Consider the following 15,287-nt stretch of genomic DNA (forward strand, 5'->3'; position numbering starts at 1 on the left):
TAAGAAGCAAAAAAAAAAATTCATGCAATCATTGTATTAGTTAAATGTGTCCTATCATCTTAGAACATTTTGGAATTACCTATCTTTACACTGATTTTTATCAAAAATACTGATCTCATGGTTAAGACTTCCTTAGTGTGGCTAATTCTATCAAAGCAGCAATTTCACATTTATCAATTCAAAATGGACCTGCATTTTACCACAACAGGTGATATCCACCTTCACTGCCTTTACTCAAGAGACCCACTGTAACAGCAGATCAACTTAAAGCAATTACCTAAGAAGCAGCATCTGACCAACTTACCACCCTCAGAGTATAAATACATCATGTTACACAAGTATTTTTATTTTATATGGGTATAAAAATACAAATAATGTTTTATAGAATTACCAGCTACAAATTTTCCACCCAAGTTTCAATGACTAGAAAACCCCAGAACTGAACTAAAATCATTAGAAAGATATATAACATATCTTTTATATATCTTTCGAATGATTTTATGTTCTCTTCACAGGGGTTTTGAGGGGAAAAAAAGAAAAAAGATTTTATGATCAAATAGAAAACATTCTTCTCAAATACTTTGGATACACGTATATCACAACTGGTACGTGTAATATTAAACCAGCTTGTCTATTACAGTTGTTGAACCAAAAATTTAAGATTACAGAGAAAGGACAGTAGAAGTTTTGTACACAGGAAGTACCTTTAACACTGGATCTTACCTTCTACTGGTCCTACCAAGTTCACATTAGAGAATGACTCTGATTCAAAGATGTAATTAAAGGCATGTTTAATACAAAACATGTTATGCAGTCCCAAAGGGTAACTGAACCAAAGAGCTCTTTCAGAAGTTCCTCAAGTAGTCTTGGGGTTCCCAACTCCTTAAGCTTCCTATGTTGGATCTTTAAAATATTTTTCTGTTGAACTCCAATAAGCCTTATGTACTTATCTGTCTTTTTCCTCAAAAATCAAAGACTGCGTTGGTGTGATGTTCATCACCAACCTCACATATTTCATAGTACTGAGCTTAAAAAAACCCCTCACAAAACTACTATCTTAGCTTTTCAGTAAAGTTTACCATTGTGAAGCAATTGTACCCCATCAACAGATGGTTTAGTCAGCTGAGATATCATCTTTCATAAAAATTTAAACTTGCCATGACTTTGGCTCCCCGAAATGGAGATAATTAATACTGTAGAGATCCATGTCTTCAGTGTGCCATGCAAATGTCGTTTTCCACATGCCAAAATACAGATATGGTGTATTTACACCCTCGATAGAAATTCCACACTCTTCTCCTACAACATCCAATATTGTATTAAGATGGGCAATATTCCATTCCTTAACACCCTGAAAGAGATACATAATAAATATACTGATCAGTTCAGTATATATATCAAGTTCAGTATATATCAAGCAATGCAACTTTATATAATAGTCTCAGTCAAAAAATACACACCTGACCTAGCCCTTCAAAAGACTGTATGTTCATACAAATTTGTAAGCATTCGAGAAGATAGCTGAAGTTACTCAAAGAAAAATTCTCTTGACCTTAGTAAGTTTTAGATCAGGTCATAAGTTTGAGATGTTCAGGGCAGAGAATATAAGGAAGTTCATATCTGATTTACACTTAGTACATCAAATCTAACATGGATTAAAACACCATACACAATAGAAATAACAGCTGTAGACAAAATCTTTGATGAGTTGATAGCTGGAAGCCATTAAATTTCATTGGGCCTATCTATGCTTTTTTATTACTTAAAAAGTAATACCAAACAGCATGCAAAATGATTTAAAAATTTATTTTACATGCATAAATTTACCATCTCTCTGTAAAGTATACAAAGATAAAATGATTATATCACTTCAGATATATTTCTAATCATAATGATGTACTGCAGAAATCTATTATTTCCTGGGATTTAAGCTGTTTCCTTACATTATTGCCCATAAAATCTGTACATTAAAAGTCATTCAGAAAGCAATGCAAGTGGTTTTTGTTGTATTTCAGATTCAACCGCAAAGTGCAATTCTAATTCCAGGTAATACAGCATGTAAGAGACAGTATAACCAAGATCAAAGCTACAAAACTGAAGAGAAAAAGATTAGACTTCATTATAACAGCAATTATTAGCACCTCTAGGGAAGACATTAGCAGGTGCTCAAGCAGTAAGAAAACCAAGAAATATAATCAAAACTATTAAAAACTCAATTCAGGCAAGTTTTCCTGGAAAGACAGCCTCTAAGCATACCCTTAACCGTAAGCTGCTCTGCACACCACCCAGCACTGAACCTTCAGTTCTGGTAACCTTACTCAGTGGGAAATAAACTGATGGCAGACTGCAAACCCGATGCATCTGATTAAGGCTAAGTAACATGATGACATTCAATAGCTGGACAGCTGGAGGAGTAAGAATATAGGATAAAGCAAGAAGTAATGAAAATTTAATACTCTCAGTTTTCATTTCCTCATTTTTTGAGATTTTTATGTCAAGCATGTTAAGTATGCAGCAACTAGAATTGATATATAAGAAGGTAATGTCTGTATGAAGCTCAGAATTGCTATCGAACAGGCACTTCTGACTGCCTCTACCACTATTTCACTTATTAAGTGAAACAGTCAACGGAGTAAAGGATGTTTACAGACAGTAATTTTTGTTCTTTTAAAACTGAAGTCTTGGCTTTGACGTATTTGTTAAACATAAAGGCACCTGAAATTTTAAAATTAAAAAACTATAAAATTCATATGATAAAAGAAAAAAACACTTATATGAACTCAAACAGTAGATGTTGGTACAATCTGCACCTTTCAAATATAAAAACCAGCAGCAGCAAGTTAACAGACCTGTAAAATAAAATATTTGTTTGAAGAAACAACTTTAACAAGTCCTCATATCAGTTTAAAATTTTATTTTTTTAAAAACACATACAATTTTTCTCCCTTTACAAATTGTGCAGTCCATTTGGAGATACAAATTAATTCACCAAACTAAGAGCAATGACTGGATCATGTAGGCACATATAGAGGATTGGAAGAAAGCATTTTTACTCATAAAAATCAACTGTTAATCTAGGCAGTCTACTCTGACAGTGGCCAAAAGTAGACAGGAAACAGCATAAGTAAAGCAGTACTTCCCCAGAACACCCTTACAACCCGCAGCAATTTGCAGTTTGAAGGTTTCTTCAGACAGAGGTGTTACCTTTCTACTTAACAGAATCCCATGGGCTTTTTTACCTATTATTTATCCCATCACATCCTTTCACACATGTAAGCTCTTAGCAACCATAACATCCTGAAATCTGAGTCTTCTATTACTAAGAATTAAGTAATAGATAGGAGAATAAATTACTTTTTTAATGACACATCTCATGTTTTCACATTCTGTTAAGACGTATCACAACTAGCAGGAAACTGCTAATGGTTTGTCCTAAAACAAAAGCAAATCATCCTATGGAGACCAATCATAGGACAAATAGCTTGTTTCAAAATACCAAACATACCAAATAAACAATCCACAACTTCTACACAAGATACATGAGCTATTTCCTTCTCCTACAGACTATTTTGGACAAGTATTCTTAGCTAAAAAGGAAATAGTCATTCAAACTGGCTGAAACACTAAAGTCACACTGATTCATTTCCACTCCTAATTCCTTGAACTTAAAAAATTAAATCAATTTTATATTTATGCCTAAATTATATAATTATCACAAATAATTATTAAATATGTTTCTTTACCTCACAGACCTCTCTTTTTTTAATATTCCAAAACATTAATGCTTACACAATTTTCTAAGTAAAATATCAGTTCTAACTTTTCCAGTAGTTATATAACTGGTTTCAGACTTAACAATCACAATGCACACTAAAAGGATCGCTGCTGTAAAAGAGCAGTTTAACAGGTGAATACATAGCAATACTTCTCAAAATTAAAGTGTATTTTAGCAGGTTATGCTATGTTTAATAACCATTGTTAGAACATCAGTACATATAGCACTTGACCATGAGGTGTATCTGGTAGTTTCTTACAAATACATTCAGACATTATAAACTATTCAATGTTAGGAAAATATAAAATATTTATTCTGCTCAAAATATCACAATTATATTCAAATATCATAATAATTTCAAGAGAATGTGTAACAATAATATTTCTAATTTATCCACATTTCTAATGGTAGATTCTTTAAAGAATACCTATCATCATTGACAAGTGATATAACCCAATATCTGGAAAAAAGCTGAAAACAACATATTTTACTTTCTTTAAATTGACTTGAAACACCTTACCAATTGTCATCATTGCTACACATACTACATTTACCTTGTATTTCCTGAGAGAAATATTATAAGGTAAATAGTGGTCCATACAGAAGACCATTATTCCAATATTCACTAGTTTTGAAGATGATTCAAACTTACTGTAAATTACTATCTAGAGTTTTTATTGCTCTTAACAGCTTTTGCATCTGCTTTTAACACAACATGGAGATAAAGTGGGACACTTGACAATAAATTCTCATCTGAACACTTGCACAGTTTGGAAGGAGCTGACCCATTGTTTTTTCAAAGACAAAGAGTAATCTAAATCTCAGTATACTGGTAAAAAGTGAAGTTCAGGGTTGTAAGCAGAGACCTCTTTGCACATAAGAATAAAACAGGCTCCAAATGCAATGATTTTTTATTAATTTCATTTTTTTAGAAGTACTTACAAAAGTGACATGATGCTATTCTTTGTACTTTATTTAAACAAATCAGCTAAGACTGTGATGTATTCTATTTTTAAGAACACGATTTCTGTATGTATATGTTATTACACACAGTCTTTTTTCAGTGTTTAATATTGAAATGAAACCATGAAATTATCACAGGAAAAATTAATCTAGCAAACAAGATATCAGTTGTACAAGTAAGATTAAAAAGCCCTTATGACTCACTATGATAGCTCAAATAATAAAGAAGAGTAAAAAAAAACAATTTAAGAGACAGAGTGGAAAGGAGTAGGAGAAACATTACAGAAAAATTTGTGCTTGGTAAACCACTCCTCACTCCAAACAATCATTCACTCACGCCAATGAATATAATAAACTGCCAGGTTTTTACTGTGCTTTCAAAGTCGTTAAAATACAGAAAGAAAAATGCTGCGAACAGAATCTCTGCACCATAAACACATAGATTAGGAAATACAATCAATCTCCTCATTATATCTGTTTTCTTCTCAGCATTTTTAAGGATATAACCACTGATTTTGCAGCACCCTTTTCAAGGGTGGGCAAGTAGATTCTTTGGAAATGCAGGGTAGAACCAAACATCTTAATGACTGCTCACAGTGATCTCAACTATGAGGAGACCACAGAGAAAGGACATCATGGAATCACAGAATCATTTAGGTTGGAAAAGACCTTGAAAGTCATCAAGAACTATCATTAACTTGGCTCTGCAAAGGCCACCACTAAACCATGTCCCTAAGCATCATACCTATGGGTCTTTTAAATATCCTCAGGAATGGTGACTTAACCACTTCCCTGGGCACTCTGCTCCTGTGATTAGTAATCCTTTCCTTGAAGAAATGTTTCCTAAAATTCCAAGGTAATCTTCCCCTCTGGCACAACTTGAGACAGTTTCCTATTGTCCTGTTGCTTGTTACTTCATAGGATTAATGTTCCAGACCCTTCACCAGCTTTGTTGCCCTTCTCTTGAAATGCTTCAGCAACTCAATGTCCTTCTTGCAGTGAGGGGCCAAAACTGAACACAGGATTTGAGGTGTGGTCTCACCAGTACCAAGTACAGGGGGACAGTGACTTACCTGGTCCTGCAGGACATACTATTGCTGATGCATGCCAGGATACCATCAGCCTTTCTGGCCACCTGGGCACAATGCTGGCTTATGTTCAGCCGCTGTCCAGGTCCTTTTCTGCCTGGCAGCTTTCCAGCCACTCCTACTGTACCACTGTCTGGGGTTCCTGTGACCCAAGGGCCTTGTTGGACTTCATCCTATTGACCTCAGACCATCAATCCAGCCTGTCCAGATCTCTCTGCAGAGCCTTTCTACCCTCCAGCAGAGCAACACCCCTGCCCAGTTTGGTGTCATCTTCAAACTGACTTGAGGGTGCCCTTGATCCCCTTGTCCAGATCATCAAAAAAGACATAAAAGAGGACTGGCCCTGATAATGACCCCAGGTGCCACTACTTGTGACTGCCCCCCAGTTGGATTTAACTCCATTCACCACCACCCTCTGGGCCTGACCATACAGTTTTTAACCCAGCAAAGAGTAGAAGAGTAGACCTATCTCAATTGCACTCCAGAATTCTCTACCCAACGCCTGCTCCCTATCCTATATCCCCCCCTCCCACACAAGCAGCTCAGGGAAATGGAGAAGGAAGGTTGCTTTCAGTTCATCCCACATTGCCTCTGCCACTTCTTCCGCTGCTCCAACATGGGGTCTCTCCCACAGGAGACAGTCCTCCACAAACTTCTCCATGTGAGTCTTTCCCACTGGCTACAGTTCTTCACAAACTGCTTTTAGCTCCTGGGTATTTCCTGTTAATGCTTGAGTTCTGTCAGAGGATCCTTGTTCATCCATGCAGACCTCTGGCATTTTTTCCTGACTTCCTGGTGGGAGGAGGACCACTCTTGAGCTTAGAAGTGGTGAAACACCAACCAGCTTCGCTGGGCCCTTGTTTCCTCCAGGGCCTTATCCACTGGGACTCTAACAAGGAGATCACTGAAGACACCAAAGTCTGCTCTCCTGATAGCCAGGGTTGTGGTCCTGCCTTTTGCCTTGACATGTCCCCTTAAGATCTCAAACCCTGCCATTTCATGGTCACTCTGCCAAAGCTGCCCTCGACACTCACATCCACAACAAATCCTTTCTTGTTTGTGAGAGATCCAGCAGACAGGTTTGGTCAGGAAGTTGTTACTGATGCTCTCCAAAGACTCTTGGACTGCTTATGCCTGCTGCTCTCCTGCAGCCTTAGTTTTAGCTACAACCCAAGTGCCATCCCTAACTCATTTAGAATCCAAATTCTACACATAATGTCAAGGTGCTGCTTTAAAATCAAGTTGGCTACTCTGTCGAGGGATATGGTAGGAAATTCAAGTACATCTGTTGCTAGAGCAAGTAACACATTAGAGATGTACCTACAATTTAGAAAAAATAACCAACTGTTAGCCTACAAACTCCACTGAATCAATCACTTGTATTATTAATCAAATATGCTCCCCATACCTTATATATGGGAGAAGGTAGGCACTAGAAGTTGTGTTATCGGGAGAAATAAAACTAAAAGAAGAAAAATGGAAGTAAAGTGCTATCTTCAAGACAGCAGCTGAGTCGTGAGAGAGACACAAAACAATATTTTTATGTGCTTCTTCTAAACTTGGCTTTTCTCTACGGAATAGCAGATGCAATTGTCAGCACCGAAGTCAGATGTGTTTTATGACTTGATTCATTATAAACTTCAAATCAGTCACTTTTCTTTGGAACTTTGAAACTAGGAAGATTTTCCCCACCTAGTAGCTAGATCAGTCAATGTAGGGGTCGTGCTTTTTCTGGAGTCACATTGTCATTATCCTACAAAGCACTGCAATTAAATGTAACAGCAATTAGAATGCATACAGGACAGAATAATATTTCAAGCAAACCTTGATCTGGACTTTATTTTCTATAAAGCTCTATAGAGTGCACAGAACACTTGTTCTCATAGATTATTTCCTTATTTGTAAAGACTTAATCTGAGTTCAAAGATGTCAAATAAGATATTTTAAATAAATAACAGAGATTCTGAAATAATTCAAATATCACAAGGGTAAACTTTAAATCATTGATGGTAATTGTCAAATTTCAAAGCATGCATTGATAGCTTTGTTCTTCTTTTATTTGGGTTTTATTTATTTTGTGAGTTCTTTTTCTGTTCCATGTAACGCAGGTTTTATAACTTTGCCCCATCTTCCAACCCCCTCAGAACCTGTCATCCTCTGGTTTTAAAAAAATCAAATACTACAAGATCTATGATCTCTCTGGCACAATGCAAGCAAAGTGCTGGATTTCACAAGCAAGAGTATGTTTCTTAAATAATACTAATAGTAAAAAATTAAGGCTTCATCATGCTTCAGATATAGATGTCTCAATATGAAATTGACTGTCACCAATGGAAAAGAAAATGTAATTTGTAAATTGTTAAACTGAAGAATACAGATTTACAGCACAGCAGTATTTCTCACTGATTTTGATGACCCATGTAGACATATAAACCACATTTTCACTAAGTTCCTTGTGGTTTTCTACCTAGAACTCTGTCAGATACTTACCTTAAATGTAACATCTCTAACAAACTTTTTTCTTTAAAATGCATTTTGTAGAAAGTATGCATTTGTTTTGTTTCTCGCAAATAGGCTGCTATGACAAATTAATCCTATCATTCCCTTTTTGCCATATGGTGCCCAAAATGTCAGTAATTTGTATTCATCTCCTTTCCACAAATAATGACAATCCTGAAGGAAACTGAACGAAACATAAGAACAATCTCTAATTTCAAACAGAATCAAGAAGATCCTTTCTTAGCACTATCTTCATGCATTTAGACATGAAAAATATTAGTTGTGCAAGTACACCATCTGCTGGTCAAAAAGTAACTGTGGCAAAATTATTCTAAGACAACATTTTGATCAGTGGCACTGTAACTTTCTCACCAACAGTTTGGTATCAGAGTTTTTTTCCTTCTTTTCCTTTATACACCACTGGGCTGTATACCATCACAGTGGCTGACATTAACTGCTCAAGTCTGCTCACATTCCTCAATGTCAATTCCTTTCGCTAACATTTCTCTTTTGTTATATATATTTAAATAGTACCCATTTTATCACATGCATCAACGTTTTTTTAGTCTACTTTTTATTGCTTTCTTCCCCACTCTCTGCAGCTTCATTTCAGTGCTTCATTTCCTTCTCCTATGCATGTAGCATCTGAGTTAGGATCTCTGAATGCTGCCCTTCTCACCTACCCATTTGCTTTTTTTGCTGACCTCCCTTCCTCAGCTTCCCAATCTAATGAGTGCAACTCCATGAGAATGAAATCTCTGACCTTCTCTTTGACCAGTCAGCATTTCCAAATTGGACGTTACTGCATTTATTTCTTTGGAAATGTCGCTCATGCAACAGTAAACTTAAGATACTGAAGACGAAAGCAAACAAAATCAAAACAAAGCATAAATTTGTAAAAAGTTATACCATAAGTATAAGAAAAAAAAAATCAGAGAAGAAAAAGAGCAAACTTCTATTTCTTGAAACAAAGACTGTTTTTCTGTGCCTTATTTCAGTCTTTACAAAGCAACAGCCATCTAGAATGTCTCTTCACAAAACATTCCAAATCAGAATCTTCAATTATTCTCTAACTTATTTTTTAAAATAGCTATTTGGACACACAATAAAATTTGGACTTGCTACTTTCTCTAAACAACAGACCACTGGAAATCTATAGCTATGTTTCAAAGATCACATACTCAGTGCAAAAATTGAATTGCCTTCAGCCATATTGGCTGACCATATTTATCTTTGGACAGTTCTCAAGTAATCTGTCTTCTGTGAAGAAATGTGAAATACTAGTAGAGCCTCAGACCATCTGCCACAGGGAAATCATACTCCTTTTTTTTAAACAATTGGAGAAAGCAGTTACATAGAACATCAAGAACTCCACACATGGTAGATTCTTTTAATAAAAGTTTGCCTGTATTTTTTAAATCCTCATTTTTTTTCTGAAATGCTAACATTTCTTCTGTTAGTCTGATTACTTAAATAATCCCTTCAAAATCTAGCTCCCATCGTTACTTACACAGCCTAACAGATAGCAATGACTATTGTGTAATTCTTTGGATAATGAGATTTGTGTTAAGAGTCCCTTTATTATCCATAGAGATCTTGGTAAGTAACCAGCAAAATTCATTTCCTTAGGAAATTTCAATTTTGTCTGTTTTAACTGAAAGGTAAACAGTAAGTATAAGCACATTTCCAGGAAACTGCAGGCATTCCAAGCATGTATAAAGTACAATTATTAATCATATTACTCAGTGAAAGAGGAAGAAATAAAAGTATCTCATCTTTTAATTTTAAAGTAAAAGCTATTTAAAATATCTCTAAATTTCCACATAAGCACACAGAAAATACACATACTAAAATGTTAATAAACAAATAAATAAGTAGGAAGTAATGTTAAAGTTCTGGAGAGTTCAAAGTGAAGAAAGGGAGGAGTCATGATCTGGAAGAGTAGCAATATTCTACCGTCTAAAGACAGAACTGTCTGACTCTTGCAGGTGTAGAGTTAATTTCAGCCTTTCTTGGAGTCTTTAAAGTGAGTAACACAAAGATTTCAAAAGACAGATTCTCCGTCACAAAACAGGACTGTATCCTTTAAGTACAGTACCCTTTAAAAGAGGGCTGGAAGACATAAACTTCATAAAAAGCTATGCATACTTCATCATAAATGCTTCCATTGATATCTGCTCCATAAATTGGTGCCACAAAAGTCAAGTTCCTCCAGTATTTACGCTCCAGATCTTCATAATCTGTGTATCTTGGGGTGCGGTATCTGCAAAGGAAGAGGTAGGCAAAGGTTCATCACAGTCTTTCAACAACCACCTTCACAATGGACTATGCTTCTGAACCTGGAAACTGAATTCTAAGAGATCACTTTATTTCAAATTTGCCAAAACAGAGGAATTACTGCTTGCCCTGAGTTCTTAGTGTCATGATTAACTATATCATGGAACCTTCTGCCTGAAAGCCCCAGTAAGTGAAGTCATCCACCTACCCAAACAACATTTGCTTCAGTCTCCAGCAGCTCATCAGCACATGCAATTAACAAGTATTTATTATTTTCCTACCTCACCACCAGTTCTGCAAAGACACAGATATAGGTCTTGCATAAGCCTGCCTCAGAACAGCTCAAACTTACTAAGTCAGCCCATGCATCAGCCCTGCCAGGCAAGACCAGTACTTTCTTCTCTTCTTTCTTCCTCAGTAAAACCTTTCAAAAAAGTTGTAATATTTCAACCAATTGATACCAAAAATTCTACAATGCAGAGAAAAAATATTTAAGGGACTTTTTACTCATTATAAGAGCAAAAGATACCATACTTATACGCTTAATTGAAGGTACCTAATAAACACATGCTTAAACATATTTATGTATATAGTTCTAGGAGGTTACTCATGTAAAATCTACCATAGAAACATCTATCAATAGCTTTGTCTCAGGATCCTTTGTCAGACCTCTGTTCTCTCATATTCAGGCCTTCAGAAAAGAAAACTTGCTCCTCCATTACTGCAACTCTGAGAAATGAAGTTTCCTATTAGAACTGCCAACATCTTACACTTGAACAACTGGAAAGAAAATCCAAACATACAAGACTTAAGTAGACCAAGTAGATTTACATCATGTAATAACTCTGAACAGAGACAAAAAAACTTAACAAAAATCATCCTAACCACAGCATTCTCAGTAAGAAAGCTGTTTATTATTCCTTATGATATAGCTCCAGAAATCAGATTGTTTATTTCTGCTTGGCACTGAGAAATATGCATACATAAACTCCTTGATTACAGGATGCAGCTATGCCCTTATTTCTCAGAGGTCAAGTAGAGAAGTATTTTGGTTCAATGGTGAGTTGTACGTGTCTAAACAAATAAGAGATGAAAACCATTAGACTGAGTACACATGATCTTTTTAAAGGCAACTATGATTTAATTTAGATGTTCAAGGCCCTTCTCTCTTACCCAAAGGAAATAGATAACATCACAATACTCAAGAAAAGGGTCATTAACAGAGATAAGTCTTCTCCATTAAGGAACAAAATTATTTTTATGGGAGAACAGAGGCTCTCAGCTACCTGAGAGTTTAATAAATACAGACTTAGAGTATCACAGGAGGTTATATGACGCATTTTCTCAAGAGCAGTGATAAATATTTAGAACAACCTACAACTAGTAATATCTAAGAAGCCATCTCAACAGTTCTTAATTTCATCTATGAAATTAAGTTGCCATTTGATTTCAGTGAAAACCATGAAAACTGAAATCAGAAACACTTCCAATATAGCGTCCACAATAAAGAATAATAAACATCATGATAAATACTAAAATCTTCACAGTTTTGCATTATGAAACTACCTTAACAAATTAGTGTCTCATTTTATTCTAGGTTAACAAAATGTAAACTTTTTAACATCTATGAAAAAGTATAATTGAAAATGACATCAGATACCACAGAGTTTTTAAGTTTTATTCCCACCTCTAACAGTTACTAAACAATTTTAAAAACTACAAAATAGGTTTCCACTCCCACTTACCAGAGAAAGAGTACTGTAAGTGTGATAAACACAATTTTTCACAAGTACTATAAGGGTGGAAATACCAATCGATTTTAATTGAAGAAAAAAGATTATCCATTTTGCACTATTGTAAAGGCATGGATATTATGGGACATAACTGCTGAGGAGTCTCCTTAAAAACTTTTCATGTCCTAGTTTGTCCTGATCTTGACAGCAGCTTCTCTTCTTACATGTAAATTTCTTAATTAACTTATGAGACAAACTTTGCTTCAAACTAAGGCAGTGTTACCTTCCTCTATTCAAATATCTTTTCTCTCTAAGATGCTTTGACTCATCTCCCAGAAACTATTTCCACTCAGTTTTGAGAAAACACTGAAGTAAAATGTATTCTTTCCATGTGGTCAAAAGGATAAGGAAGAATTCCTTCTATCCATTCCCTTTTCTTGGAATGTTCACCAATTTGAAACTTTTCAGTACAGTGCCTAGCCCTCTATAAACACTTTTTCCCCTCCCTTAATATCCATAACCAAAACATAGACATTCACTAGATGCAGCTAAGTTCTCTCAGATTAATGAAAAACTTCTGGACAAGTTAAAAAGATGCTGGATTTTTTTCAGAATTACATGATGATAGGCCATTCCAGTATCTAGGAATTAAATATTAAATATGAATAGGTGTAATCAAATTAAAACTCAGATGTTAGTCTCTATCATCTTCACTATTTTCTACATAATCATCTTCTAGAACAGAAAGAAAAAAAGGCAGACAGAAAGCATCATGTCTCAGGTTTTCTAGATGCTTTCTTGCTGTCATGGTATCAGATGCTTTCAATAACATAAACAAAACCAATATTGTTGTAACCCTAGGAGCCAGGAAAAAAGTAAAAAAAAAATCACCACTTGCCTTGTACAATTCAAAGAAATCACAATATGTGAAGATAAATATTTGTCTTTCTAAGACATACATACTTGTCACTGTTGGCCAGCTGCTTGAACTCCTTCACTGTCATGGGCTTTTTCTGAATGTTGTACTGTGTGAAAAGCCCCAACTGGCCAGTGACTATCTGTTGAATTGGAGCAGGAATCACCAAATCTTCAATATCATTATAATGTTTTCTTGGCTTCCACTCCTTTGGTGGGATAACCTTTAAATTCAAAAATAAAACACAGGACATCACAGTTGCGGTATCAGTTCAAAACATCCTGGAAAAAATTGAAAGAACCAGTCAAATATGACCACACGATCCAATGAACACTTGCTTACCAGCTCTTTCACACTAACTAACTGATTATGTAAGTGCTCCTAGATAATGTAGAAGCAACTCAAAATAGGGATAGTATCACCTCAATTCAAAACCAGCAACTCGCTCATCTACAGCAATTCAATCAAAGACAACTGTGCAAACATGCTTTACAATCAGAAAGCCTTACAATTGAAAAATAGTTCAGAATCCATGGTATGATACATATTTAGTGTTAAAAAATGCATGGATGTTGCATTTGGGGATATGGCTTAGTGGTGAACATGGTGGTGTAAGGTCAATGGTTGGACTCAATGATCTTAGAGGTCTTTTTCAAACCTAATGATTCAAAGATACAAAATTTTTATCGTCAATTGAAATACTCATACAAAAAACTGGCACTCCCCTATCTATATGTTATTTGGTATAAAAAGTATATGTAACTTTATTTTTTACTGAAAAGCGAAAAAAGTACAGCTATTTTAGAGACCTTTAGATTTGAGAGTCTGTGCAACTCACTCCCCATAACACTACAGGATGCAACTCTATTACAGTAAGAGTTTGCACTTATTTAGATATATTAGCTTTTGTAATTACATTATTTTATCCTCATAATTGAAGATTAAAGCTATGTGCAGATTTACCAATTGTAAAGTTAACATATTTATTTCAAGTACCACAAAATTACTCACAATCTATGAGAACTACTCAGCAGATTCCAAAGTGTTAGCAATAAAGTCACTAAGAATTTCAAAGAATACTGTAGTAACACCAGTGTTCTTTAACAGGGCTGTGTAATTTTGAACATTCTTTGCATGTATTATTTCACCTGCAAACAGATAACTCTCTAGATGTTAACTGCATCACTTATAAAACACAGGAATAGAAAAATTTTATATATATTTTTTGGTCTGGCTTTTGTTTTGAACTTTTACTTGTCCAAAGGCTCAATGCCATGTTTTTTGAACCGCTTGTTATATTCATTCTTTTCTGCCATGCTCAAATCAACTTTTCACAAATCACAAATGGGCAAATTATAATACTAATGTACTCAAACAGTTCATTCCTCAAAGAAATCCAGTCAAGACCATTTGTGCTAACAAGCACAAAGCAAAGGACATACATCAAAATGAAGAAAAGTTTTAAGAAAGTAACACACTTCCAAACCTAAAGTTTTTAATTCAAACATAAATAGGCATTTTTATCCAGTTTTTACACAGATGCAACTCCCTCTTTTCCATTTTTCCTTCTCAGGTTCCATAGCAGGTTCCATAGCACTTCCGCTGTACAGGGACTGCTTAGCAAGTTGATTGCTTTTAGAGAAAAAAAGTAAGCAAATCATCCTGTGATTCCTACTTACTTCTTTCACAGAAATCTTAAATTATATGCACATCAACAAAATACAGAATGTTAGTTTGAAGCAGAGAAGTCATGCATCCAGAATATATGCATAGAAATCAAATATGTGCACAGAGATTTCCATTTTCATGATTATTAAGCATAAAGTTGTAGGTTTGGTTCAACTATAAGAATACCGAAAAGCAATATTTGCATTATCTTACTTAATTCAAGGTCAGTGTGTTTTAAGCAATAAAAATATTTTCGTGAATACAGGTTCAAAGTATCTCCTTCCAGCTAACTGGAGCATGTTTATTCCTGTTGTAATTAGTGTACTGGTTAGTGAAGTGAATTCTCTGGGGACCAATACACAAAGTAC

General features: G+C 35.1%; 1 protein-coding gene across 7 annotated transcripts in view; it reads right to left on the minus strand.

The window, feature by feature from the left end:
• Positions 1-15,287, minus strand: part of KDM4C (lysine demethylase 4C) — a 248,398-nt gene that overhangs the window by 219,806 nt on the left and 13,305 nt on the right. For all 7 annotated transcript variants that reach the window (XR_003532110.1, XR_003532111.1, XR_003532112.1 and 4 more), the window contains exons 3-5: positions 13,299-13,474; positions 10,474-10,588; positions 1,158-1,351 (exon numbers count right to left, since the gene is read on the minus strand). Coding sequence is in view for 4 of the 7 variants with exons in the window: in XM_027670574.1 (XP_027526375.1) it covers positions 1,158-1,351; positions 10,474-10,588; positions 13,299-13,474 (485 nt within the window). In the remaining 3 variants the exon portion in view is untranslated. The remainder of the gene's footprint in view (positions 1-1,157; positions 1,352-10,473; positions 10,589-13,298; positions 13,475-15,287) is intronic.

Source organism: Neopelma chrysocephalum, unplaced genomic scaffold (genome assembly GCF_003984885.1).
Source record: "Neopelma chrysocephalum unplaced genomic scaffold, ASM398488v2 Primary Assembly neopelma1_96921, whole genome shotgun sequence".
Lineage (NCBI taxonomy): Eukaryota > Metazoa > Chordata > Aves > Passeriformes > Pipridae > Neopelma > Neopelma chrysocephalum.